General features: G+C 38.8%; 1 protein-coding gene across 2 annotated transcripts; it reads left to right on the forward strand.

Annotated features, from left to right (window-relative positions):
• GNE (glucosamine (UDP-N-acetyl)-2-epimerase/N-acetylmannosamine kinase) lies at positions 1-25800 on the forward strand. 2 transcript variants are annotated; one of them, XM_080363164.1, is made up of 12 exons: positions 1-68; positions 5308-5516; positions 8246-8697; positions 9843-9995; positions 10461-10673; positions 11355-11442; positions 12551-12761; positions 16009-16138; positions 18770-18991; positions 21917-22099; positions 22796-22912; positions 23625-25800. In XM_080363164.1, the coding sequence occupies exons 2-12, from the start codon at positions 5353-5355 to the stop codon at positions 23858-23860; spliced, it is 2169 nt and encodes a 722-aa protein (XP_080219290.1). In that variant the 5' UTR covers positions 1-68; positions 5308-5352; the 3' UTR covers positions 23861-25800. The 2 variants fall into 2 exon arrangements, with proteins under 2 accessions (XP_080219290.1, XP_080219291.1); XM_080363165.1 differs by lacking the exon at positions 1-68 and having other exon boundaries at positions 5466-5516; positions 8485-8697.
• The last annotated feature ends 2130 nt before the right edge of the window (positions 25801-27930 follow it).

Consider the following 27930-nt stretch of genomic DNA (forward strand, 5'->3'; position numbering starts at 1 on the left):
GTTGGATGCGCCAGGTTCCTGCGCCGCTGCTGCCACCTCGGCGTGGGGACGGCTGACCGCGGACCGAGGCGAGTGCGAAGTGAGGCCTGGCCCAGCCTCCACGAGGTGTCCGGGGCCGTCCTGCCGGGCGGGGAGGGGCGCGGGGTACCGGCTGACGGCCTGGAATGGGGGCTGGGGACCGGCGGGAGCTCTGCCGAGCCGCTGGCGGGCGGTGTGGAGCAGGAAGAGCTGCGCCGGCTGCGCGTGGGCAGTGTCGCGCGCCGCGGACAGTGTAATGCCGGGGCTGGGCGCGCATGCGCCTGGGGCGCTCCTGAGCTTGTGTCGGATGTAGGTTGTGGTTGGACTCGGGGATCTTAAGGGTCTCTTCCAACCAAAATTATTTTATGGTTCTGCGCGAGGGTGGGTGCTGGGGAAAGCGGGCGGCGCGTGCGCACGTGAATGCGGCGGGTGGTCCTGAGGCGGGGGCGCGCACGGATCTGTGGTGGAGTTGAACGGAAATGGCCGTGGGAAGGTGTATGCGCACGCGCGTGTCTTTAAATCCTGCAAACGGAGCGGCGCTCACGAGTCTTTATCGATGGAATAAAGAGAACGATCGTAGGTGTTGCTGCTTACACCTGTCCACATGTGGGAGAAGGGAAAGTTTGTCCCTAGAAAGACACGTATGCGCTTTTGCATGTTGGAGGTGTGTTGAGGGACTGGCCTTGCACACGTGGATTTAACAGACCTGTAGTGGAAGCAAGCCTGAAGACAGATAGGTGCACACGTGTGCTACAAGGCAGAAGGGTTTTCCATGCAGACGTTTATGCTAATTCATATTGGGGTGTACAGCGGGAATGGTACTTTGCAGGTGTGGAAGAAAGGAGACACAGAAGGGCAGACCCTGCCCTTGGCTAATAAATCTATCTGTATAACTTGAGAGGTCTATAGGGGTTGATACCACATACAGACAAGGAAGGAGGGCAGTCAAGAGGTTGATCCCATTTGTTGGGCAAAATGATGCAAAGAGTTTCTTGCCTCAGCATGGCGTAATATGTGCTCAGGGTGATACAAGAAACAAACATGCTAGGTGGCAGTGAGAACACTTTTCTCACTTGCACAGATGTGTTCAAGGGGGCTTGCTGCAAGACTTGGTTTTGATCATTAACCTGCAAAGGGCTGCTGGAACAGGCACTGCATGTGTGTGCTTACAGGCCATACAGAAGCAATAGGTCTGTGGCTAAGGGAGTGTGGCATGAATACATTCACTAGCACATGTTGTGAGAAGAATTTTGGGCTGAATAACCTATATGCCTACTACACAGTGAAGCAAGTAGGAAGACCAAATGACTGCACAAGCACATAGACACATGGAGAGTTTAGAGATTGTAAAGAGGAGTATTCCTGGCTCTTTGATTTTGAAAATCATTGCTTCAGAAATATGAATGTAGAATATACAAGTGGCATCATTTGTTTGTGGAACACTGATAAAGAGGTGTCTCATGCACTTGGCATTGCACTTGGCATAAGTAGTAGATATTTGATTGATGTAAAATTTGGCCCAGAATCTCCCAGTCTTAAAAAGTCCTTGAACCTCTAATAGTCTAAAAGCCTTAAGATGGGATATGGAAGAGTAGTAGGCCAAAACAGCTAGAGATTAATTCTTTCAAGTAGTCTTTCATGGAGCACTGTTTTATTTCTTCTCCTTTCTGCTGAAGATTACGAGTCCTAGCAAGGTGGAAGAGTAAAATCTCTTGGAACAGTAAAATCTCAGACTAGATAAGGCTGTGTAGATCAAACTCAGTCTGTCATCAAGCACGTAGAAACTTAAAGGCAGCTGGTAGTGATTAATTATTTTAAAGAGTTTCAGTGAACAGTTCTGAAAAGAGGTTATTAGCCTGCAAAACCTATTAATAAATTTTAGAATTGTAGTGGTAACAAAATTATGTAGCTAGGACATTACAGCTCTCCTTGAAGGAATATACTGGTAAGGGTTGAAGGGACTTTGCTGTTACATGTTGACAGTGAATGGTATCTGAAAATTCAGAATTATTTTTGCATTTACAGGCTCAGAACTGGTCAAAGTCAAGAAAGAATTCTGCCTGGTTTTAAACTGTGATGTAGCAATACGTCACATTTCTTTAGAAATCATCACCCAGCTTAACCTGAAAAAACATAAACTGGTTAAATTGGTGGTAAATTTCTCTATGTAGTTAACACATATATTATATATTGGATTGTTATCTGTCCTTTTTGCTGGGGTAAATATTTTAGTTCCTCAGAAAAACACCTTCAAACTAGCAACAGTAGAACTGTGTCTGCACCACGGCAACTTTTTGTAACTATTGTGTTACAGAGTTTAAGGCAGTAGTAAAAATAATTCCACTTTGGGGCTTACTGAAACTTAATGTTAACAGAAGTTTAAATGCACAAATAGCATGAATTGCTTTTGATTCTGGTGAGTTCATATGCCTTTTAAGTATATCCACGTCTACCTCCAAAATTATTTCAAGAGACCTTTATTGCAGCCAATAGCAACTGTAATTAAATGTAACCTGTGTGGCCAGAAAGATGTGTGATCTCGTGATTCAGTTCTGGTAGATCTGTAGTTATGGTGAATCATGAGCTTGGGGTTTTTTTGCAACTGACATACTTAATATTTTAGGAGATGGTATTTTCTGGGTTTAGTTTGAAGGGTTCTAGAATATTAGACACTAACTATTCTGCTTCTTAAAAGCCTTCTTTGCCTAAATGAAAAGACAACTGCTATGTCTGAGGGGAAGTGATGGCTCTAGTTCAGGCAGGTAACTTGGAGTAAGCAGACTTTGGGTAAGCTTACTTTGTCACTTCCTTATTTTGTGCCCTTTTACTTTGGCTTCTCAGTTTATGTAGTACAGAATATGTATGCAGCCGTGACTGATTTGAAAAGTCTTGTGAGAGATTTGCTTCTAATTATACTAACGTTATTCATGCAGTTTCAAAGACAAGCTTATAGGGATGTCAGAAGTGGTCTTCACATCTTGAGTATTATTTTATTTGAAATAGTGGCTGTTTATACAGGCACAATGACAGAACTATCTCCAAAAAGAGGTTGTTTTAGAAATGAGAAAGGATTGGTTCTGTTAGATCTGAGTCTAGCTAATAAGGTTTCAGGTTGCACTCACTGATGCAGGATAACATGCTCTCTGACCTACCTTTATACAGCATCTAAAATCCTGGAAAGTACTCTCTACTTTTTCAACATGAGGTACTGAGTTTCTGAAATACATTGAAAGTACTTCAAGCTTTTTGGACAGAAAGGAAGACAAGAATAAATTAAACCAGCCATCATATAGGCACATAGCTGCAGTTGTTTTCAGCATGAGGAAATAATTAATTTGCTTGAACTGCCAAAAAAAAAGTGTCATCTGACTCTTTGAAAATGTAAAACAGTAGTTAATTAACATACTACTTTTGAAGTAAGTTTCAAATGTAAATTCAAATGAAGAGTCTCAGTGTAAACTAAATAATACCTATTACTTTATGGCTGAATCCATAGAACTCAGCTTAATTTGTCATGAACCCGATGCTGACATTCCAGAACTGTAACTATTCTACTGAAGTTGATTGGCATAGCCATAGCTGCTTTGCTTGAGTAAATGAGAAATGCCATTTCTTATGAGCTTAGTAATGGCAGCTGTCTTTGCTTTTTCCAACTTCAGTTTTATTCTAAAAAGTAGTATAAACTACTCTCTCAGGAATCGTGGTTGTTGGAGTTCAACTAGAAAAAACACCACTGTCAGTCATAGTTCTGCAGAGCCATAATGAATTGCAACTGGAGGCTAGAAATATATCTTACCTTTGACAACTTGGGATAGATTCCTGGTCACCCTAACACTAGTATTAAACCAAAACATTGTTTCATTATATGTGATAAAACCTAAAATAATCTGTGTTAAAAATGGGGCAATTTTTGAAAAGTTGCTGGATCCTGTAAGAGGGATATCACAATAGCTTCTCTTAAAAAAATTACTGGGAAAAAAAAATTAAGTGTAATATAAAAGGAGCATCAAATTGGATGTCAATATTGTCATGCTTGCATAGAGCTGCCCAGAAAAAGCTTCCCTAGCTGTAAAACCATTGGAGAGGTTGATACTGCTCTGAGTCAAAGGTGAGCAATCCTCATGCATTAATCTGGAAAAAGTTTACTTGCTATTAAATTGGAGAATAAGTCTGACATATTAGATTTCATACCGAAAGTATGGTACTCACTTAGAGTACAGTTATTTTGGGAAAGAGGACAACAAAAAATTACAAACAGCTGGTCTGATACCCTCTGCTACCAACTTAGTTTCTGTCAGGGGCAAGGGGAGAATTTGGGTTATTTTGAGGGAGTTATTACTGTATAATTTTTAATAGGTGTTTCTTGTTCGCTAATTTTTTCCCAATTCCTAAATAAAAAAAACCAAAAAAGGCAAGGCAAAATGGTAAACAAAGGATAGGTAAACATTTAAAATCATTGCATAGTTCAAGCAGCTACTAAAGAAGCTGTAAAACTGGATTAGGGAATACATTGTATTACAGTAACTGTTGGTGTTGCTTGTAAATATACCAAGTTCCTTTGGCATTTCAATTGTCAGAACCCCCCTTTTTTTTCCCAATAGCCTCCAGATTGTCTGGTGGTACTCATCATCCTTATTCGTCTACTTGTCTCCAAAAGCTGTTGTCTTATTGTAACCTAATATTATGCTACGTAATATCTTGATGTACTTTGGCCTGCAAAATGGTATGGGAGGCTTTAGAAGTCAATGTTTAACTCATTTTATCTCACCAAAGTGTGTTTAACAGATACATAAACTGACTCAGGCCAAAACTTTCTCTTTTTGTTCACAGAGTCCATCAGTGAATCTTTTAGCAGTTTGTTGCATTCTGTGGTTTTAGAATATGAGTTGTTGGGTTTTTTTTCTTTCATTTATTAAGATATCAGTAGTTTTTCTGCTTATACAGAAGTTTCCATCTGATCAGGAAAAAGTAATTTTACTGTATAATTACAGTTGAAATTCATAATACTTAAATATTGTTTATGTAGACATTTTTGTATATTATTTATAGAAATAGAGGTATTAAATATAAGTGAGTTTTAACTAAAAAAAAAAATCTGTCCTTTTCTAAACTATTGTAATGATAGATACTCTAAGGTATCAGTTGTCTGTCATCAATGGATGAACTACTATGTGTCCACAGTTCTGGGCTGCACTTGTGTATGCTGTTCATGAAGTGTACCATTTACTTGCCCTAAAGATTATTATTAATGCTGCTGCTTTCTTTTTTTTTCCTTCTCTATTATTTCAGGAATTCTATTTCAAGAATCTTTCAAAACAGAAACAAAAAGAAGTCATGGAGAAGAATGGAAACAACCACAAACTTCGTGTTTGTGTTGCTACTTGCAATCGTGCTGATTATTCAAAATTAGCTCCCATTATGTTTGGTATTAAGGCAGAACCACAGTTCTTTGAGCTTGATGTCATAGTGCTTGGTTCCCACCTGATTGATGATTATGGGTAAAGTGATTTTTTTTATATGTCTGCCAATCTGTTTCTGGGGTATTAGTATTAACATAATGAATGTTAGGTAACAAAATTTTTGTCATCACAAATGTACACAACAAAATTTTAAATTTATTTTTTAGATTTTATTTTGCAGCCCTTCTGGGATTGTATATTTCTGGTTTTTTCCGACCAATCTTGGAATTTTAGAAAGTTTTGTGTAAATGCTGTAATTAAGGTCTTCAACAGTATCACAGACTATATGAATGGAGAAACTCAATTTATTCAGATTTCCCTAAGAATCTGGTGATTATTGAATGGAAATTGGTACAGTTTTTAATTTTCACAGAGGAAAGATAATCTTCAGTCATTTTAAGTTGCAACCCTTCCATTCTGCATAGTTACTGGATACAGTACTTATTTCATATCCTAGGTAAGTAATTATTCTTACTTCCAGGACTGCGAGGAAGGAAAGGATGGTTGTCTCATTCTGACAAAATGAATAACTGATAGATACGTTAGGTATAGTTTGGCAGGAGAGATTACGTTCTCCTCCATAACACCCTATAATTAAGCAGTCAGATCACCTGACCAGGAGGATGGATTGTCTTGGTTCAGCTCCTGAATATTCTCATGTTTGCTGGAGAAAGGGCATAAAGAACAGCATGTGTGTTCTTGCTGGGCTTGTGGTTGTTGGTTGGTTGGTTTTGCTCAGGCTGCATTTATCAGATAGAGCCCAGTAAGTGAAACAGGAAAATGTTTAATCAGACTTTAGCATAAGGCTTGCAGCATGTAAGCATTGTTGAAATTTGAGAAATGTTATGCGTATCTTCAAGTAAAGACAGTTTTGGAATTTCCAACAAGAAATTTTGGTACTTCACAAGGTAGGGTGTGAGGAAGCTACATTTTTTCAAACTGCTGAAACAGGAAGTTCCACTGCTGCCCATCCTCAGTATGGTGCTCTGTTCCTTATTTTGTATTGGATGTTGTTTCCATCTAATAACATGGCAAGGTGAATTAAAAAACACAAAACTAACCTGATTTAAGGAAAAAAAAATCAAACCTCTTGCTAAGTCAGCATTTTGAATTGCATCCTATCTGATTGGTAAAATAAGGTAATCTCATTTCATTTGCTATAGTCTTGAATCCTTTGTCTGCAAGACATGTGCAAAGTAATGTGAAATACTATTTTTTCCAGTTCCAAGGTGTTTAATACCTATCTCTCTGATGCAAATGATTTCTAATGCACAAAGCAATAGAGATTTTGATCTGACAAATGTTGCTGTTCGTTTCTTTGTTGTAAGTTTTCTTAAACCCCTGGTACTGCTTAAGGGTTTTTTGGGGACCTAGCCCAGCACTCCTTAGTCTGTAGGTTCCTAGAGAATTAGTGGCTCCTGAAAATGTATGTGTTCTAGTGATTTGAGTAGGATAATCAACAGTAACAGAATTCAAATGATAGTGATCCTGTGAAATGTTTCATACTGAAATGTTTGGAGGATAATACAAGAAACAAAACAAAAATGCACAGTCTTCTTTGTTTCCTAGATTGTGACCTTTCAGAAGGGAAAGAATATAAAAGAAAAGATAATGAAGTTTTTTGAGAAAAATGCACACAGTAGAGAAAAAGCCAGGTCTATGAAGGGCAATTGTAAAGGCATTTGGAAATGTAACGCAGTTTATGCTATAAAAATCAGAGCTGCTTCACTTGGTCATATATATAAAAAAAAAAAAAAAGATTTGCCTTAAAAACCAAAAACCTGACAAGTTACTTGTAGGAATGTATCCTGTGTGTTACAGCAGTGATCAGAACTGAATACACAGATAGGGTTTTCTTTACTTACACAGAGTGGAGATTGGTTCTTTATTTGAGCTGGAGCACTCACCTTGCAGATTGTGAAATTTTAATTTGCAGAATTTGAGTAGCAGAGTGGATTTAATGAAAATTAAATCTGATTTAAATTAGTTTAAAAGTGTAATAAAACACTGTAATTAAACAGTGAATGTGTCAGATAGGTTGAAGACAGACTTGGAAAACTACTGGGGTTTTTCTCTCTTACTCCATGTAGAGTGTGCAATTACTTAAGTCAGGTTTAGTGAATGTGGAAGAGAAGTAATCTTACAGAGATGTGTGATCTTTCATATTTCAGATACGTAACTGTAAACAATAACAATTCTCAGTATTCAAGGAATGTTTTTACTTTCTCATTATGGAATGAAGCTGGTAGTATGTGTGGAAAACCACCTCTCTTTAGTGCAAAAGCCTGTTTCCTTTGAATTTAAGGCCTCTTTGTGCAGTGTATGAGTATGTAAGTCTGGATACAGCTCAAACACAGAATCTAAAAATTGGATGCTAGCTGCAGGATGTTTTCCGTGAACATACAGGCCTCAGCTTTGCATCATATCTATTATATATTTGTCCAGCAAAGTCAATATATGGGCCAATATGACTTCCTGAAAGGAAATAATACCATATCTGTTCTCTCTGCAAACATGATCGACAAGTTCAGCAGAGCTCCTTATTAAAGGTGTCTAGAAACACTTGATGCTTGGAATATGAGAGACGTGTTCATATGGATGAGAACATTCTGTTAAAATCTTAAAACCCAGTTTCCTCAATGAAGGAGATGTGATAATCAGACCTTTGTTCAAACCCAATACAACTATTCTTATACAGTTATTTTGTCAGGTTATGTTGCTGTAAAACAGAGTTGTATTTATTCTAACCCTTTTCCTCTTACCTTCAGTAATACCTATCGTATGATCGAACAAGATGACTTTGATATTCATACAAGATTGCACACCATTGTGAGAGGGGAGGATGAGGCAGCTATGGTGGAATCAGTGGGCCTTGCATTAGTCAAGTTACCGGATGTCCTGAACCGCCTGAAACCTGACATAATGATAGTTCATGGGGACAGATTTGATGCTTTGGCCCTGGCCACATCTGCAGCCCTGATGAATATTCGCATTCTTCACATTGAAGGTGGGGAAGTCAGTGGGACCATTGATGACTCTATCAGACACGCTATAACCAAACTGGCCCATTACCACGTGTGCTGCACAAGGAGTGCAGAGCAGCATTTGATAGCCATGTGTGAAGACCACGACCGCATCCTTTTAGCAGGCTGCCCCTCATATGACAAGCTTCTCTCTGCCAAAAATAAGGACTACATGAGTATTATATGCATGTGGCTAGGTGAGCAATCAATTTTTTGTATTTTTCATACAGCTTTCAAAACTAGACAAACTTGGGAGCTGGGTTATCAGTGTGTGGGATCTGTTGACCAGTGGCTCTGAGAAGAGTACAGGAAGGAGACTGACTTCCTGCTAATAAGTTTAACTTGGCTTAATTGGAGGTGATTATCAAACATCAACCTGCTGCTTCTGAAAAAAACTACTATATTTGGTAATAGTATCTAGCATTTCTTTCTTTCTACATTTTTTTTTGTTCTGTGTTCTACCATGTATAGCTGGAAAGATACAAATCTGTCCTGGTAGACGCATCTGGTCCTTTTGCCAAATCAAAACACCCAGCTCCTTAAATGGGTAATTTGTGTGAGCTGAACAACTTAAAAATAGAACAGTTTTATATGAACAGTTGTTTTGATGTAAAGGATGTATTCAAATAGAATCAAAGCTATTCAAGACTGGTCTAAAAAAAGCAATGGGAATGTATATTATTAACATTATTTTGAGGAATACACTGCAACAGGGCAACATGGGCCAAAGGTTTTTGGTGTTTCTCATTCATTTAGTTACGTTTAATTTCTGTAAACAGTGGGGGTTTGTGTTTGCTTTTTATCTTTGACAAAGCGATCTCCTGTATGGCACATTAACCTGTCTAATTGGAAGCTGGGATCTTCCTAGATTGGTAGGTGAATATTTTGCAGATAAACTTTCTTTTCATATGTTCTAAAACAAGGATCATTGACTTTTTTAAAGAAATGGGAATGAAGTCTTTGCTTGAGGATGGACAACTGACAGAAAACCTGAGCAGCTTCAGGCGTTTCATATTATTCCATATTTACACCGCTGTGAGAACAGGCTCTTGACCTTGGTATAGTCTTGAAAAGCTTTACATGTAGGCCTACAAATGAAGAGTTTGTTGGGGTTTAGGTAGTGGTCTCTAAAGTTATAAAGCTTGCCTAGAGAGGAAAATAATAAGCTAGATCCTCCTGTTACTCCCTTGAGTTTTATTGTAACATTGAAACTTGTTAGATATCCCATTCAGTGCCTTGATTGTTCAAGCTTTCATATCAGTAGTTTCAAAAGTAAATCCTCCTTTCCTGTTACTATTCTATTCCAATAAAAAAAAAATGTTTCTTGGCTCCATTTGGACAGGTGAAGATGTCAAAACCAGAGATTACATAGTTGCTCTGCAACATCCTGTAACTACAGATATTAAACATTCCATAAAGATGTTTGAGCTGACACTAGATGCACTCATCTCGTTCAACAAAAGAACACTTGTTCTATTCCCTAATGTAGATGCAGGTGAGTAAAATACCTTCATGACAGAGGGACACATAACAGATTGTCTTTAAACCATACGTTAGTTCTTGTAGATTGCTTTTATCCCAGAACTTCCAGCCAGATGGAAGTAGCTGGATGGTCTCAGCATCAGGTGTGCATCTGCTGCAGCTCCATGTTGACATTGCTGGAGGACACTTCAGCTTTTCAGCGTGCAGAGAAAGATGAAGAGAAACCACGTGACATGTAGAAGCAGTATTAATGCCTCTTAAATTAACTAAAACAACAAAAGTATTTTTGCAGTTGATTTTGGGATCAAACTTGGGCTTACGTGCCCAGCTCTGCAACTTGCACTGTGAGGATAAAAACAGAACAAAATCAGTTTGGAGCTGGCAACTCAATGAACTGCTATTAGCTCCCTTGCACATTTGGACTTTTCATTTAACAACAGAGCTTGAATAATTTATTCTAATTCTTGTTTTTCTGTAGGAAGCAAAGAGATGGTTCGGGTGATGAGGAAGAAAGGCATTGAACATCATCCCAACTTTCGGGCAGTAAAGCACGTCCCATTTGACCAGTTCATTCAGCTAGTTGCCCATGCTGGTTGCATGATTGGTAACAGCAGTTGTGGTGTTAGAGAGGTGGGCGCCTTTGGTACACCTGTCATCAACTTGGGGACACGTCAGACAGGAAGAGAAACAGGTACATGTTTGCATAACTATTTTAATTTCCTCATGGGTTTGCGTTTTTTTTCTTCTATGGGATAAAGTCAGATGAACGCTTGAGGGAGGCAGTATCAGTGCAAGAGAATTTTTGACCCATTTTAAAGCTTTGCTGGCTATTCCTGTTTCATGTTAATGCTGCTTGTATATTTTACATAAGATAATGAGGCTTTTCTCTATAGACAGGTTAAAATATAACTCCGTTTGCAGTGGATTCCATTTAGCAGAATAGGCAACTATTCGTTCTCCTTTGTAGCTAGTTTGATGTTTGACATGTATTACGGTATCATTCTGAAAAATACAAATTCTTCACCACTTCAGGAAGGAACTGTATTGTGGTATTTCACAGACATGCAGATATGACACAAATAGAAATTTACCATTTTCATCTGTGCATTTGTAATTTAATAACAGAATTCTGTTGCAGGCTAATATTCTACACTCTGGTGGTTTGTAATGCATGACAACATATCATAGGAGTCACCGTTGCTTTATTGGGAGCAAGGGGAGGCACATAATTGATGAAGAGCAGTGTTGATCTGGCTGTAGTCTTTTCTGCTCAGGGGAAAAAAAAATAATTATTTCTTAATTTCTAGAGCAGTTCGTATTCTCTAATGTAATTTGAGGAGCTGACCTGTCCTATTATGTTTTTGTCATCTAGGTGAAAATGTTCTTCATGTTCGTGATGCTGATACACAGGATAAGATTCTGCATGCTCTACAGCTGCAATTTGGTAAACAGTACCCATGGTAAGTATATTCATAGTGTTTCATTGGAGGGAATGTTAAAGCAGTAGAGTAAAAGGCATTTAGTCATGAAGATGGTTTATCATATTTGATTGGAATGCTTTTAATGCACTAATCTGAGGTTACAAATTATTTTTCATTTTATGTACTCCATTCAAAATCATAGTGCAATGCCCAGTATTCAGATTAGTATTTGCAGAGCAAAATGTTACTAGTAATGTTTTGATATAACTAAGAATTTAATGTCCAACAGAAAGTCAAGACGACAAAATTCTTGTGTTAGCTTAGACTGCTATGATTAAGAGAGCTCGTTCCAAAGGAGCAGCATGGGGCAGAACATCCTGTCTGCTTACCCCTGACTCCTGGCTGAAGGACATGCTACTTTATAGCTGGATTGACCTAAGGTGTGATACATCGAGAGTCCTGAGTGCAAGCTTCCAGGGGAGCTGCAGGATTACAGCAAGACGCTTTTTATTATTCTTCAGCTATGGAGCACTGACCCTCAGTTCTTTAATGTGTAAGTTCTTAAAAGCATCAGGGTATAATAGTTGTCCAATTAAGCATAAGAATCAAAAGTATATTTTTTGAGAACCTCAACAGAGCAATAAAACTGAATTGTGTTATACCAAATGTCTGACAGCATCTACTATGGTATTTTAAAACCAGACTTATATGTTGAAAACTGACATGAATGTACAGTTTATTACTACATAGTGGTTGTCTGTGTGATAAGTACATCTTGTCTGGACTTGTAGCACATACATAAACTTTTCATAATTTTAGATCTTAATTATGTGGATCCTTTCATTAAGCTCTTAATTTTTTTTTTACATCATTAGCTTTCCAGTTTTCTAATTTCCCTGTTTTGTATTCCAAAATTGAGCTAATGCCAAACTTGCACCTCTGTTGTGTGATCTTCAAAGTACTGACACTATCTACCATATGCCATGACAGGTTTGTGTAGTGTGAGCTGCAGTATTGTTATGATAGTTGTATCATAATTTTGTAATACCACAGTGTTACATCCTTCTGTTATATAAAGAACTTTCTCTATTGCAGTGTTATTTCCAATGAAATTGTTTTGGTTTCGTTTGTTTTTTTCATGTTATAGCTCAAAAATATATGGAGATGGTAATGCTGTTCCAAGGATTTTGAAGTTCCTTAAATCTATTGACCTCAACGAACCATTGCAAAAGAAGTTCTGTTTTCCTCCTGTCAAAGATAATATCTCTCAAGATATTGACCATATTCTGGAGACACAGAGTGCTCTAGCTGTGGATCTAGGCGGAACAAATCTCCGAGTAGCAATTGTCAGTATGAAGGTAAATATTCTGTTGTGCTTTTAGACATTATGCAAACTCCATTAGGCTTTGTGGTTCTGTTCCTACCATGGGGATATGGGCTTATGATGCAAAAGAGCTCAAAAATAAAGTAGTGCTGTCCTTTTTTGGTGTTTAGGGGTTAGGTAGATTTTAGCTTATTTGTTGCACCTCTTACAAGGTCTTGAAACAACTTGCCTGCTGGTTTGCTTTTGGCAGACTGCTGTTAAAGTAGCAAAGCCTGTTAGCTGGTGCATTGTCCTAGCTGCTCCCTCTCTGTGGGAAGTCATATAGACCTTGAAGAATAGGACAACATTCAGATGTGTTGGTTCCCCATAAAAGATTACTTAGTTCACTCTGCAACTTTTTATATGTCAAGCAAAAAGGGAAAGGCTCCAAAAGCTGAGTTTTTACTTCCCCACTGCCTTACATAGCCATGTAATGGACACACAGACCCATTTTGAGCAACAACCAGCATCTAGCAAAGCAATTTACTGAGGAAGAGTGGTGGGCTCATGGTGGTTGGGCTCAGGATACAGAACTTTGCATCTCTTCTATCAAGAGAACAGCCAGTAATCAAAAATTCTCAGTACGTTCCTGCATAGAAGCATAATTGGTGAGACATTATCATGCCTCAGTTGAACAGTGTTTGCTGTAATGCATCACACCACAGAGATGTAGACCAATTGGAAAGAGAATAAGGAGGAAAAACAACAATAATTATTACAGACATGGAAAACAGGGAGAAGTTGAAGAATCTACAATTATCTAGAGAAGAGGAAAGTGACTGGCAGGGGTGGAAGGGGAAAGTCTCTTCTATGGACAGAAAAATCAGATTCACTTGTGCACAAGCAAGTAGTACAGTATTAAAACAGTGGAAGGAAAATTCAAAAGTTTTTCTTATTATCCGGCTTAGCTGTCAATGCAAGAGAAGCCTGAGATAGTCTGGAAGGGTATGTTGTTTTTTTCATTGCCAAAATAGTAGGAACTGGTTTTAAAAGGTCTCTTAAAACCAGCTGAATTATAGTCTGTTGATCTTGCATTGGAAAAGGGTATTGGATTTGAGTTGTATGATGATCTTCTAAAATTCCTAAAATGGTTTTTGGTAGGTTGTTTTGGTTTGGTTTTGGGTTTTTTTGTTTTGTTTGTTTGTTTTAATTGTGTTGATTGTGTCCTTTGTATAAAGATATGTTTGATGGTTTAATACCATCATCAGAATAAGTAGAATTTGATATATATACTAGAATTCATAGAGACTTTAAAGATGAATGAGTTTTGGGTCTGAAGTACCTCTCTTCCTGTAAAAGTGTAACCCATTTGAAATAGGCTTGAACTTACAGCCTTGTAAAAGCTGTATGGAGAGATGTTCAGGTTTAGGGATACTGTGTAATTTAATGGTCACCATGCTTAGAAGTCCCTCAACCCATTTCTCTGGTAATGGCGCAGTAGGAAGCTTTCCTTTGCCTGTGTAATAGCACAGATAAGTATGCATTGCTTGTGTAGCTCTACTAGTCATAGATAACATATTACAAATAATAGTTAGGACTGGAGAATTTTAACTCATTTAGATACCTGTCTTCCTGTTTGGGAAAAAAAAAATCTTGAATTCTGCAACACTTAAAAAGTGTGAATAAAACTCATGTTAAGAAGTCTTTTGTTTTTATTCCTAACAGTATTGGACAATTACTTCTGCCATTACACTGCATACTTCCAGAAAACTAGATCAGTTAGACATATTTACCCAGGAAGAAAAGTTGCCTAAAGGAAGATGAAGTGCTGTGTAAATTAATATTATATGGTCCAGAATTTTTGCGTTCATTCAAAAGGAGATGTCTGGCAGATCCTTAATGTCTTTAAGACAACTTTTAAAAGTATATTGTTATAGAAGTAAAATTGACATCACATTTTCTGCCAACACAGCCTAGGAAAAAAAAAAATCCCGTCCATTTTGCAGAGTGTAGCTTGAGGTGGCATTTATGAAAGTTGAAATGTTAGTAAATTGTAGAGTGAAAAGGGTCAGATGTTCATAATAAAATCTACACCACAGATGTAAGCATTTAACAGGAAATGGCAAAGTTGAAGGTGTAGTTTTCTTTTCATTAGGAAAATAACTGAGTGTTCAAAAACTCCCGATAATGTTTTGTCTTCCAAAATAACTTAGTCTGATTTCCAACCCCCATCCAAACCAAAAGCTGAAAGGAAACTAAACATAAAAATCCCTGAACCCTACTGCTGGTGTGATGCTGAGATGATGGGATCTAATACTCAAACCATTGATGTATTGCAATTTTCTAAGTTATTTTGACAACAATGACTCAGCCATGTTGCTTTTAGACCATCTTTGTTACTCCTTTTTGCTTAGCTGTATTAATACAATGCTGTTCACTTCCATATATTGTAGAATACTGGGGGCATAATAGGGAGAATAGCATTGCTAACCAGCATATCTTCTGCAGTTTCCTGGCTGAATCCTGCAATATTAACATTACATTAAGATTAGTTTCTTAGTACTCACAGACTCAGGCACGTATAATGAATGCCTTCATTACCACTGCATGACTCCTAGGGCTGAAAATAAACCCTTCCTCCTGGACCCTCCCTCCCCCCCAAAACATACGTCACAGTAAATGGCACTCCGGAAATACTTCAAGTGACTCAGAAGTATGTTGCTTAGAAAAAAAGTTATTTCTGAAAGGACAGTAAATTTTGCATTGAAATTTCTAGCATTTCTTTCTGGATGACGCTCCTCCTGGTAGTAAAACAGTGGTGCCTGTGACACCAGGCAAAACTTTGATGTAGTCAAATTGGAAACGTTATTCTTCAAGCACTATGGTTTTCTGTCCTTTTTAGCAATTGCTACTCTCTTTTTTTTCTTAAACACTTTTAACACTTTACTATTGAGTATAAATGTATTGCTGTATCACAATTTAGTCCTAACAACAGTTCAAGTAGCTCCTGTGATATTTCTTTATACAATCTACGTGTTCATTGAAATATGTATTTTATTTCAGACAGGAGAGGTTGATTACAGAAGCACAATGCAATGCCTAATCTTGCAAACTTGTCTCCCAGAGCTGTTAGGAATTTTGCACAGAATAGCGTGTAAGTCAAGAACTAAGGCACACACCTGTATTCTTTTTTTAAGACCAAAGTGATGACTCTTTGTTTTCAAGTTGAACTGTAGTTTAAATTGAAATTTCATAATGAAGTAAATTTCTGTAAGGCATGTTTTGTTGTTTTTTATTTCTAGGGTGAAATAGTTAAGAAGTATACCCAGCTCAACCCTAAAACTTATGAAGACAGACTAGAATTAATTCTAAAGATGTGTGTAGAGGCTGCGTCAGAGGCACTAACTGTGAACTGCAGAATTTTGGGAGTAGGTAAGTTAACAAACATTAACTTTGTCTTTTCATCTAAGTTTTTTAACATGAAATCACTAGTGATTAATTTAAAACACCTATCTAAACTGTATCTAAAATGTGTAATAGATAGATTTTTGTGGATTTTGAAGCTCACTGTAGTCTCCGAATTACGAGTCAGATACTTAGTGTATATTAAATATCTCTTTAAACAACAGGAGCTGAGTCAAGTTCCCTGTACTGTTTGTAAGCCTTTTTTTTATAGCCAGGATCGACCGTGCAGCAGAATTCCCAGTTACACTAAAGCAAAGTAAAAAGACTAAAACATTAGATTAAATTTGCAGCTAACAGAGATAAAAGCAGCCTTTTTGTTGATTTCTGGTGTAGTTACACTGCAGTAGAGTTCCGAGTTAATCTGTGTTTAAACCATAGGGGACTTCTTCAGTTTAATGATAACTGAGAGCTTTGGTCTTAGATATTACAGTTATTTATGAAGGTGTCAATTAGTGTGTCCTGGATTTTTAAGGAGGACATAAAATCCTAATTTTAGCTGAAAAATGCTCCAAAAGATGCTTCTACAGACCAAAACTTACTTGAATCAAACAGTGTAAAGAAAATTTAATTTGACCTTCTTTTAAAAGTATTTTTCAAAACAATAAATACACAAAGCCATATGAAGCGATGTGTCAGATCTTCAAATATTTCAGACTATCTGTTGGGTAATATACATGACTCTACTACCCACATTATTTTACGCTGCATCTTGAAAGTTTCATAGTTCTTTCAAAAAAGATGGTAAACCTTGTGGTAGTCACTACTGCAAGTATGTAAGAAGAGTTCACAGTCAGCTACCTTTGTTAGGATAATGAAACTATAAACTGGTTTACAGAGGTTTATATATGCAGGAAAACTTTCCTTTAGTTTGTCATTTTACAAGAATTACATTCTATTTATTCTTTAGTCCCCTTCCTTCTGTGACTGATTGCCTACTGTTCAATTACTGAAAGGGGGAAGGTGTTACTACAGAATAAGAAATTGCTTACCTGAGTATTTTGGTTAGCTGCTCTTTGTCTCATTAGGAATCGTAGTTTGAATCAGAATACTAGCTGAAATTGAGACTTCTCTTTAGAGAAGTCTAATTATTCGTATGGGAATAATTAGCCTTAAGGCTAATAATCATAAGATAGAGAGTTCCTGTGACTCAGGAGAAATTTTTGCAAGACTGAGCAGAAGGGCTGGACTTAATCCTGGACTTTTTATCAGTAACACTGGCCTTCTTCCACCTGTTAACCATTGGAAATGAATAAGGAGAAAGAGCTACTAACAGAAAACGATGAAAAGAAAAAAGTGGTTTCCTCCTTTTAGTCCTGTAAACTGCTGTCAGCACTCAAAATACTAGCTACATAAGCATAACCCTTGGAGAACTCCTGCTAAGACAACACAGGTTTGTAGAGTGATTAAAATGTAGGACTCAATCACAATTTTAATTATCTTTTTGTCTTGGTTATCAAATAAGTCTAGATTGCAACAGCTCTGCAGTTAGTTTCAATTTTTTTTACTGTGGTTTGTTTGGGCTTTTTTTTTTCTACAAAGCATTTATATTAAAAACAGATTTATGAAAATGAGGGGAAAGTAAAGAACTATCAGGCCCAAGGAACACTAGAAGCTGTTACTGATTTTTTTAATTTTTTTTTTTAAATTTTTGCAAAACACAAATTTTAAAACCAAAAGAGACCCAGATCTAGACAAAAATGTTGCATAGAGATACTTGTCAGAACTACCTATTTACTGGATGATTTGGGCTTTACAAAGTGAGATTTTTTTGGGGTCTTACAGCTTTAATGTTAAATTCAGCTCTTTGTCTTGTAGACTTTGTGTCTGCCTTCTATTATAATTTTAACACTGAGACTGTTTTTTTCTTAACATCTTTAGATAAGTGACACAATTAAATAATCTTTGTGCAATGATGAATAGATAACATGTTCAGACTTTGTGGTCTAGAGCTAAATACCTCCATAACAGAGTGGCCTGCATTTTTAAGGTCCTGACTTCAGAAGCCTCTCCAGCTAGTGAAAATTGATTTGGCTAATAGTGCCTATTATTAGCCATTATTTTGTTCAGGAGACAAATCTCTGAACACAGTCTTGACATTTCTGCAAAACAATGTATTTTTCAATAGAAATTACTACTCAAAGTCCAGTGATTATATTTAGTCATTCTAAATCTTGAGAGTTACAGCAAATTTCAGCACACTTCCACAGTTGCAGGGTTTGAACAATTTATCTTGCACAGTTTGCTATTGTTTGTCTTTCATACTTGACTAAAAACAAACACAGGTATTAAGTGATTTGCTGCAATTTTGCCTAAAGTGGGAACATTAACTCTCTTGACTAACACTAATCATCACCCACCTACCTAGTCTTAAGATACTGTCTGCATTGTGATTAGAGCAATGGAGTTCTGTAAATTACCCTTACATGTCAGAAATTGCACTGCCACTAATACTGAGAAATTTTTGCTTGCATGCTCTGCTTCAAAGACTAGTATTAGAAATAAAAATATTTGTAATTGCAAAGAGAAAAATACATCTTTTACTTAAAGTGTTACACAGACTTGGTTTTGATTTTTCTCTCCTGTATTTCTGGGACTCAGGTATTTCCACAGGTGGACGCGTAAACCCCAGAGAAGGAATTGTGCTTCACTCTACAAAACTTATTCAGGAGTGGAGCTCTGTGGATCTCAGAACCCCGATATCTGATGCTCTGCACCTGCCAGTCTGGGTGGACAATGATGGAAACTGTGCTGCTCTAGCAGAGAGGAAATTTGGTCACGGAAAAGGAATAGAAAATTTTGTAACACTCATTACTGGTACAGGTGGGTATGCTATAGTTCAATGACATGCAAAGTCAAAATACCAGCACCATTACTCAGAGGCTCAACTGATCCTAAAAGGATAAACACCACTACTGTGCCTGGAAAACCCTAATATATTACATTCTTAAATCAAAAATCTTTTTGCCATTATATCTATTTATTTCTTTTAGTGTACTTTTTAATCTATTCGGGCAAGTGAAGCCTTTTGCGTAGTATAATTTTCTTGATAAAAGAAGTTCTGCTGACACAGCTATGCAGGCATTCAATTTTTTCAAAATAAGGAAAATCTGAGCAACTTTAGCTGGAATAATTTTGCTTTTTTTCAGCTTTATAGCTTAATTCTCTTCCAGCTGCATAAATACAAGCCAGATCAGGATGTGTATCTAGGAGGTAAGCAACCTAATAGGAGAGATGACACTTATTATATCTCAAATGCAAATGTGGGGTAACTTTTATTATTTGTTAAGTTTATAGTCCTTCAGAATGGTGGCATTAATAACTAGCTGATTAATCCCCACATAAGGCTTGGGACAGGGCAGCAAAGGATCACAGGTTTAAGTGTCCCGGCACTTTACATCATAGGTTTAGCTATCTAAATACAGCATTAATACACAGTTGGGAGTGATGCCATGGGAAGCTTATGTGGAGGATGAAGGAGCTAGTGAGTGCTGGGAGTCTTTCAAGAATGCTCTCCTGAAAGCACAAAAACAATTCACTCCCTTTAAAGGTAGGGGAAGTAGGCAGAGTTTCTGAGTCTATTCAAAACAAAAAGAGAAGAATACCAGAGGTGGAAAAGTGGACACATAACTACAAGGGCATTGCCAGAGTGTGCAGAGATGCAGTTAGAAAAGTAAAAGCTGATCTCAAATTGGAATTTTCCAGAGATGTCAAAAACCACAAGAAAGGGTTCTTCAGGTACATAAACAAGCAGAAACAGAAGGAAAATATTGGCCTGCTGATAAACAGCAGAGGTGAAGTATTCACCAACAATGCTGAAAAGGCAGAGTTTCTCAAAACTTCCTTCACCTCTATCTTTACAAGCACTGTTTGGCCCCAGGCCTTGGGAACAGAAATCCAGGTTGATGCTAATGAGAAAGTGTTGGCATGTGAGCTATTAAAGAGCTCAACACCTACAAATTGGTGGGCCCTGACAATATCTATCTAAGAGCATTAAGAGAGCTGGCTGATGTCATTGCAAGGCCACTCTCCACAATCTTTGAGAAGTTGTGTAGGTCTTCTGGGACATCCCCCAATTAGAAGAAGGCTATTGTCACCCCCATCTACTAGAAGGTCTTAAAGGAAGATCCATGAAATTGTATTTCAGTCTCTGGGAAGGTTCTGGAACAAGTTCTCCAGGTGGCTATCACAAATGAGTTAAAGCATGTGATTGAGAATAGCCAGCACAGATTGAGCAGGGGCAAGTCATGCCTGACAAATGTGATGACCTTCTACAACAAAGTAATCTGCTGAGTTGTTGTGGGGTGAGCATTACAATCAAGACAAGTGGTCTCTGCAGTGGGTGGGGAACTGGCTGAGAGGCCATATCCAGAGGGTAGTGGTAAATGGCTCCATTTCCAACTGGCAACCTGTCATGAGTGGGATCCTCCGGGGACTGATATTGGGCCCAACACTGTTTAACATAGTCATAAGTGAGCTGGCTGATGGGATCAAGTGTACGTGATGAAGTTTGTCAATGACACCAAACTGAGGGGGAAAGTGGACACTTCAGAAGGGAGAGCCACCCTGCAGGATGACCTGGACAGGATGGAACAGTGGGCTAACAACAACCTTATGAAGATGAGTAAAGACAAGCGTAAGGTTTTGCACCTGGGAAAACATAACCCAGGAGTGCAGCACAGGCTGGGATCTGCCTGGCTGGGGATCAGCTCTGTGGAAAGGGACCTGCGTGTTCTGGTGGACAACAAGCTCATTATGAGCGAACAGTGTGCTGCTGTGGCAAAGGTCAACAGGATGCTGGGCTGCATCAACAAGGGCATTGCCAGCAGAAACACAGAAGTCATCATCCTGTTGTACTCAGTGTGTGTCAGTCCACACCTGGGCTACTGTGTTCAGTTATGGTCCTTGCTGTGCAAAAAAGATGTGGACAGACTGGAGGGGGTCCAGAGAAGGGCTACACAGATGACCAAAGGCCTGAGAGGCTGACATATGAGGACAGGCTGAGAGAACCAGGTTTGTTCATCTTTGAGAAAAGAAGGCTAAGAGGAGACATCATCACCGTGTTCCAGTAATTAAAGGGTAGCTACAAAGAAGATGGAGACTCTTTTTACAAAGGGTCACATGGAAAAGACAAGAGACAATGGGTACAAGTTAATCTTGGAGAGATTCTGATTGGACACAAGAGGGAAATTTTATCACCATGACAACAATCAGCCATTGGAATAATCTCCCCAGGGAAGTGGTGGATTCCCGCAAATTGGATACTTTTACGTTTCAGCTGAACAGGGTACTGGGCCATCTTATCTAGACTGTGCTTTTGCCAAGAAAGGTTGGACCACATGATCCTTGTGGTCCCTTCCAACCTGGTTTTCTATGATTCATTAAAAATTTCCTCTGAAATGCAAAATTTAAAGGCCACTTGAAAGGTTATTCATGTGCATAAAGAACGTGATTCTCAAGCTTAAAGGTCTATCGTAGTAGTTCAGTAACATCAATAGGCATTTTAAGAAAGGAGAAGCATTATATAACATTTTGATGCAAACATGAATAGGTGTCATCGGAGTTCTTCAATAATCAGTAATTTTGGGGTTCCAGTACAGAAGACCAGTGATGCACATATTTTATCTTGTATTAGAATAAGCAAATGCCAGTGTTTTGCAGAAACAGGGTTTTTAAAAATGGGGGGGGGGGAGGAGGGGAGGTATTATTTTAATATTTTTAATTGTAGAAGTTTTCATATCTTTGCAGGAATTGGAGGTGGAATCGTTCATCAACACGAATTGATCCATGGCAGTTCTTTCTGTGCTGCTGAGCTTGGGCATATTGTTGTATCTTTAGATGGACCAGAATGCCTGTGTGGCAGCCAAGGATGTATAGAAGCATATGCCTCTGGAATAGCATTACAGAGAGAAGCAAAGAGATTGCATGATGGTATTTATGTACTTTATTTTTGAAAACATGATCACACAATTGCAGTATAGGAAGAAATTGGTAAAGATGATATTAAGAAAAACAGACCTGCCAGCTTTTTTTAGGAGGAGACAAGAACAAGTGTACAGGCAACTAGATAGGATTTCTGTGTATGGCCAACCCAGGAGCTGCCACAACCTGTGTAGGACAATACAGTTCTTTTTCAGTGATGGCAGCACCCAAGGAAGCCATATGTAGAACCACCGGTCTCAAAATTACCATAATCACAGAATGTTAGGGATTGGAAGGGACCTCAAAGCATGTATTAGAGCTTAGTCTCTCCTTTTTAAGCATGCTGTAAGGTGATTTGACAGGCATTCTGTGAGGTTTGGCTTCACAGTGATTGTCTTTCAGCAATAGCTTCTCAGTGTTATCTAAGCTTGAGAACATTTGTGGTTTATTTTATTAACTTTTGGGGCTGACAAGAATAGTGGATTACCATAGTATAACTGTTTGAGTTTGATTCCCTGCTTCTAAAAGTAGTTCCCTGAATAATATATGACTGCTTTGGGTAAACTCCAGGTGGGACAGATTGCTTAGGATTATGCTTTGGTATGCAAGTAAAAGAGATGTAAAGATCTTAACTGCCTGTCACCCTCCATTTTTTGACTTACCACATCACCATTCTTTCCTCTTGGCTTTTTCCTTTTCAAACAGAGGATCTGCTTTTAGTAGAAGGAATGTCAATGAAGAAGGAGGAGGTTGTTAGTGCTGCACATCTCATTCAAGCAGCTAAACTTGGGAACACAAAAGCAGACAGCATTCTCAGAACAGGTGAGAACATAGCTCAAAGGGTGGAATATAATATTTTTGGGGATACAGAAATGGTAATGCACTGTAACTCTATGAACACAACTCTACACTTTGAGGACCTCTCTATATAATTACTAATGGTAATAAATGTTAAATATAAATGTTGGAGGAAATGTTAGCAGAAGTGTGTATTAAAAGTCTATATTCAAATAAACTAGGAGATCAAAAGCTTCTGCAAAGATCAGCTTAAAAAAAGTCAGGCCTCATCATTTTTATATTGGAAAATTTGGGAACATATTGTAGGCAAGTGAATGGCTAGTCTGAGCAAGTAAAGACAATTTATACATTACTTTACGTGGACTATTTTACAGTTCTACTAGTTTCAAACACAGTCTTCTTCCTCATACATAGCTGATAGCTCTAAGATGGTAAAATAATGCATTTATGTTTTCTCTTAGCTTACAAGTGTGGTAATGTATTGCTTTGTCTTTCCCATCCACATCATTGGATAATGCATTAATGTGCAATAAAATTGCCCTTTTTTTCTTTTAATTTTGAAATAAAATTAATGGCAAACTCATATTCTCTGATAACATAAACTCAAAACTGTCTGCTCTGTGGAATTAAACCCTTTTCCTGACAGTGTTATTTGCTTCTCACAGACCTATTTCAGCTACCAAGCCTGGACTGCTTCAAGTATTCTACTTAATTTCTTTTTACTTTATCTTTTCAGCTGGGACAGCATTAGGCCTTGGAGTTGTGAACATTCTGCACACCGTGAACCCCTCTCTTGTGATTCTTTCTGGAGTTCTAGCTAGCCACTACGTTAATGCTGTCAAAGAAGTCATAAATCGACAGGCTCTATCCTCTGTTAAAACTGTGGATGTGGTAGTCTCAAATCTAGCAGATCCTGCCCTTCTTGGAGCTGCTAGCCTGGTACTGGATTACACTACACGTAGAATATACTAGGTACCTGGAAGAATTCTAGAAATGGACTATTCAAATTCCTAATGGGTGGAGGGATACTCTGTCCAAAATTTGTCTTTGATGAGGGCAGCTACTGAATCAGAGTAGTGTTATGAATAGTTAATGACTACTTCAGGGTTTTCTAATTGAGATATTACATTTTTGTATTTTTCCTAAATTTCATCTGACTTCATAGGAACAAATGTGCAATTGTTGTTTTTAATCACCTCTGTTGGTAAGTCCATATGTTGTTTTAAGTGTAGCTGAATTATTTATGAGGCTATCTTGATGTATGGTGAGGAATATGTGTATGGTGTGTCAAATTATAGCTAAAACTTGGGGATCCAAATCTCATTTCCCACTTATGTGAAATGAGAAGTCTACAATGTGACCAGCTTTGTGTTTCTGAGCTTTCACCCACAAAGTAAATTTGAGGTAATCACTAACAGCCATTAGTAATTTCAGTGGGTGGAACTGCTGGAAGTTGCCTCTACAATCAAAAAGGCTGCATCTAGAAATTGTGGTGGAGGCAGTTATTTATTACATCATCTTTAGAGGGCAGAGTCTCTTTTTAGAAGCTTTGCATATGGAAGAAAAAGACCATGGTTTAGTGTGCTTGCATCCTGCAGGGCAGTCTGAACAAACTGACAAGTGCAGCAGAGAGCATCTTTGTCTTCTGGTTATGGCCAACAGTCACTTACTTGAATTTTATTGTTTGGGGTTTTCTCAAGGGACTTAGTCTACTACTTCATCAGCCAAATTAGCAGAGGGGATTGTTTATTCTTTGGTTGCCCATTAGCTGAAATTAAGCTATGTGGCACATCCAATCATAAAGACTCTACTTTTCATGAAAACTCGCACACTGCAGAGTGACACAGTGCATCTTCTCAGCAGTTCTGGTGGCTGCAGGTAGACTGTTCTTGTCCTGCGTTGAGCATCAGCTGGCAGGATGGGAAGTCAAATCACCTTTTAAGACATTCAGAAGCCTGAGAGCAAAGTATACCAAATACCAATGAATGCTTCCCTGGGTAAACAATGGTTTATGTTTCTTTCAGTAGTCCTTGATATATAGCTCTGTCTTTATACAGCTGCTTTATAGCACACTTTTAAGATATTGTAGTAATAACTACTTGACACAAGGAGAAACTGAAAAACAGACCCTTCTAACTAATCAGCTATCCCAGCAAGAAGATACCTGTGGAGAAACAGGCACAACACTATCTTCTGTATTTAATACCCTATTTCAACATCTAACTAAGCACCTGAGGACACTCTAATATTTGCTCAGAAGTCCAGTAAAGTACTAGTACAAGGGAATAAAAGGGGCTTTTTCCACACTTGGAAGACTACAGGGATGTTGTGAAGTTATATAGGGAGAAAATTACAAGGGCCAAAGCCCAACTAGAGCTGAGCCTGGCTGCTACTGTAAAAGGCAACAAAAAATGTTTCTACAAATACATGAGCAACAAAAGGAGGGCCAAGGAGAACCTCCACACTCTAGTGGATGCAGGGATTCTTAGTGGGAATCATCAAGTAAACCAAGGCACACAGGAAAGGAACTAACTTCAATACCAGAGCAATAGCTCCATGAGCAGGTAAAGGAGAAATTGGCTTTGCTCTGCAGCTATAGCAGCTTAGGTCAGGAGTAACCATATTGAGGTTCTAACAGAAGCTTACATCCTCTTGCATCACAAGAAATGTCTGAATAAAAGAGGGACCAGGCTTTGCTTTCCAGACCTCCTGAAGCTCTGTATTTTTGATATTTCACAGTCCTGATATGTTTTTCCCTAGCAGCTGAAAGGAGAGTGCAGGCACAGAGAAAACAAGAAAGCATAAAACACATTTGAAAAGTTTTACTCTAAACACTTTTAACTAGTCCTGGCAAGAGAATGGTTCTTCAAATGCTTTTGAAAATGTTTTCCTGTCAACTAGACAAGAACCTGCTACCTATATGCAAGTGGTGCATACATCCTTACAGTTCCATCTGAAAAGTTTGTGGGTGTATAAAATCAGAATTAAAAAATCGTATTTAATAGCATAACTGACTTTGCCTCATAGAATCATAGAACATCCTGAGTTGAAACGGACCTACAAGGATCATCGAGTCCAACTCCTGTCCCTGCATACGACAACCCCACAGTTCACACCATGTGTCTGAAGGTGTTGTCCGGTCTCTTCTTGAACACTGTCAGGCTTGGGGCCATGATACCTCCCTGGGGAGCCTGTTCCAGTGCTCCACCACCCTCTGGGAGAAGAACCTTTTCCTGATGTCCAACCTAAACGTCCCCTGGCACATCTTCCTGCCATTCCCTTAGGTCCTATCATTGGTTGCCACAGAGACCAGCACCTCCTCCTCCCCTTGTGAGGAAGCTGTAGACCACGATGAGTCTCTTCAGTCTCCTCCAGGCTAAACAAACCAAGTAACTTTATCTGCTCCTCATAGAGCTTCCTTTCTAAACCCTTCACCAACTTCATAGCCCTCTTCTGGACACTTTCCAGTAGCTTTATATCCTTTTTATCCTGTGGCACCAGAACTGCACACAAGGCTCCAGGTGAGGCTGCACCAGTGCAGAGCAGAGTGGGACAATCACCTCCCTCGCCTGGCTGGCAATGCTGTGCTGGATGCACCCAGGACATGGATGGCCTCTTGGCTACCAGGGCACACTGTTGGATCACGTTCAACTTACACTGACCAGAACCCCCAGATGCCTCTCCATGGAGCTGCTCTCCAGCATCTCGTTTCCCCAGTCTCTATGTACAGCCAGGGTTTTCATGTCCCAGGTGCAAAATCCAGCACGTGCTCTTGTTGAACTTCATGTGGTTGGTGATTGTCCAGTTCTCCAATTTGTCCAGATCCACCTGGAGGGCCTCTCTGCCCAAGAGTGTTGGCAGCTCCTCCCAATTTTGTGTCATCGGTGAACTTGCTTAGTATTTCCTCAAGCTCTGCGTCCACATGATTTATGAAGACATTAAAGAGTACTGGCCCTAAGATGGATCCCTGCAGAACCCTGCTAGCGACTGGTCACCAACTCATGCCATTTACTAGAACCCTTTGAGCCCAACCCATCAGCCAATTTCTCACCCACTGCATTGTGTGTTTGTGGACATCTTGTCCGGGAGGATACTGTGACAGTATCAAAAGCTCTACTGAAATCGCATTCACTGGCTTCCCTTGGTCATCTAGGTGGGTAACCTTGTCACAGAAAGAAATTAGGTTGGTCAGGCCTGACCTTCCCCTCAAGCACCCATGCTGGCTGGGACTGATGACTGCATTGTCACTCAGGTGTTTTTCAATAACTCCCAGAATAATCTTCTCCACAATTTTGCCAGGCACAGAAGTGAGACTGTTTCTCCTTCTTCCCCTATTCAGAAACCTCCCTTTCTTTTCGGGCACTTAATTATAGACCAGAGGTTTTATGGACAACTAGCTCCCAATTCTACCCAATCCCAGGGGAAGTGAGTATCTCATGTTCATAGGACATCTGCAGTACTGTGCTATCTGGTTACTTGAGGCTGGCTCTATGTCCTTTTGCGCTGTGTCATTTGCTCTAGTGAGGGCACACCAGCCTTTATATCAATTAATAAGAGGGAAGAAGGGGAGTAAAAGCACAAGACAATAGCTGAACTCTCCCCAGCTATTACCAGAATTTCAGAGCCTAAAGAAATCATGCCTTCTCATTATCTGCACTGGCAGCATCTGGTAGTACTATCTGTTGTAAGACACGGTTTCATTTTGCAGTGTTCCTAGTAAGGACATGCAGTATACTATCATCTGCTGAAGGCTTAGCAAGAATGCCACTGTGCACCCTCTAAGCAAAATTGCATGTGACACTCAAGAGCTTGGGCAGGAGACTCTTCATGGACATGCACGTTTATAATCAGCATTGCATGAGTAAGCACCAGCAGTACTGACACACTAGAGTGCCAAAAGGTTGGAAAGTGACTTAAAACTGGAGTTCTTAGTTCTGTAGCTTGTAATTCATGTAATCAGTGTGAGACGCCTACCAATCCCTATATGGCATTGATTCTCATCCTTGCATCTATTGGAAAAAGACTGTCCATGACAGCTCTGC

The sequence above is a fragment of the Nesoenas mayeri genome (genome assembly GCF_963082525.1).
Source record: "Nesoenas mayeri genome assembly, chromosome: Z".
NCBI lineage: Eukaryota > Metazoa > Chordata > Aves > Columbiformes > Columbidae > Nesoenas > Nesoenas mayeri.

Bases quoted from the DNA above. Each gene is read 5' to 3' on its own strand.
- GNE (XM_080363164.1), top strand. From the start codon at position 5,353: ATGGAGAAGAATGGAAACAACCACAAACTTCGTGTTTGTGTTGCTACT. The intron at 8,698-9,842 runs GTGAGCAATCAA...CCATTTGGACAG, and splicing joins TATTATATGCATGTGGCTAG to GTGAAGATGTCAAAACCAGA. The intron at 22,100-22,795 runs GTATTTATGTAC...CTTTTCAAACAG, and splicing joins AGCAAAGAGATTGCATGATG to AGGATCTGCTTTTAGTAGAA.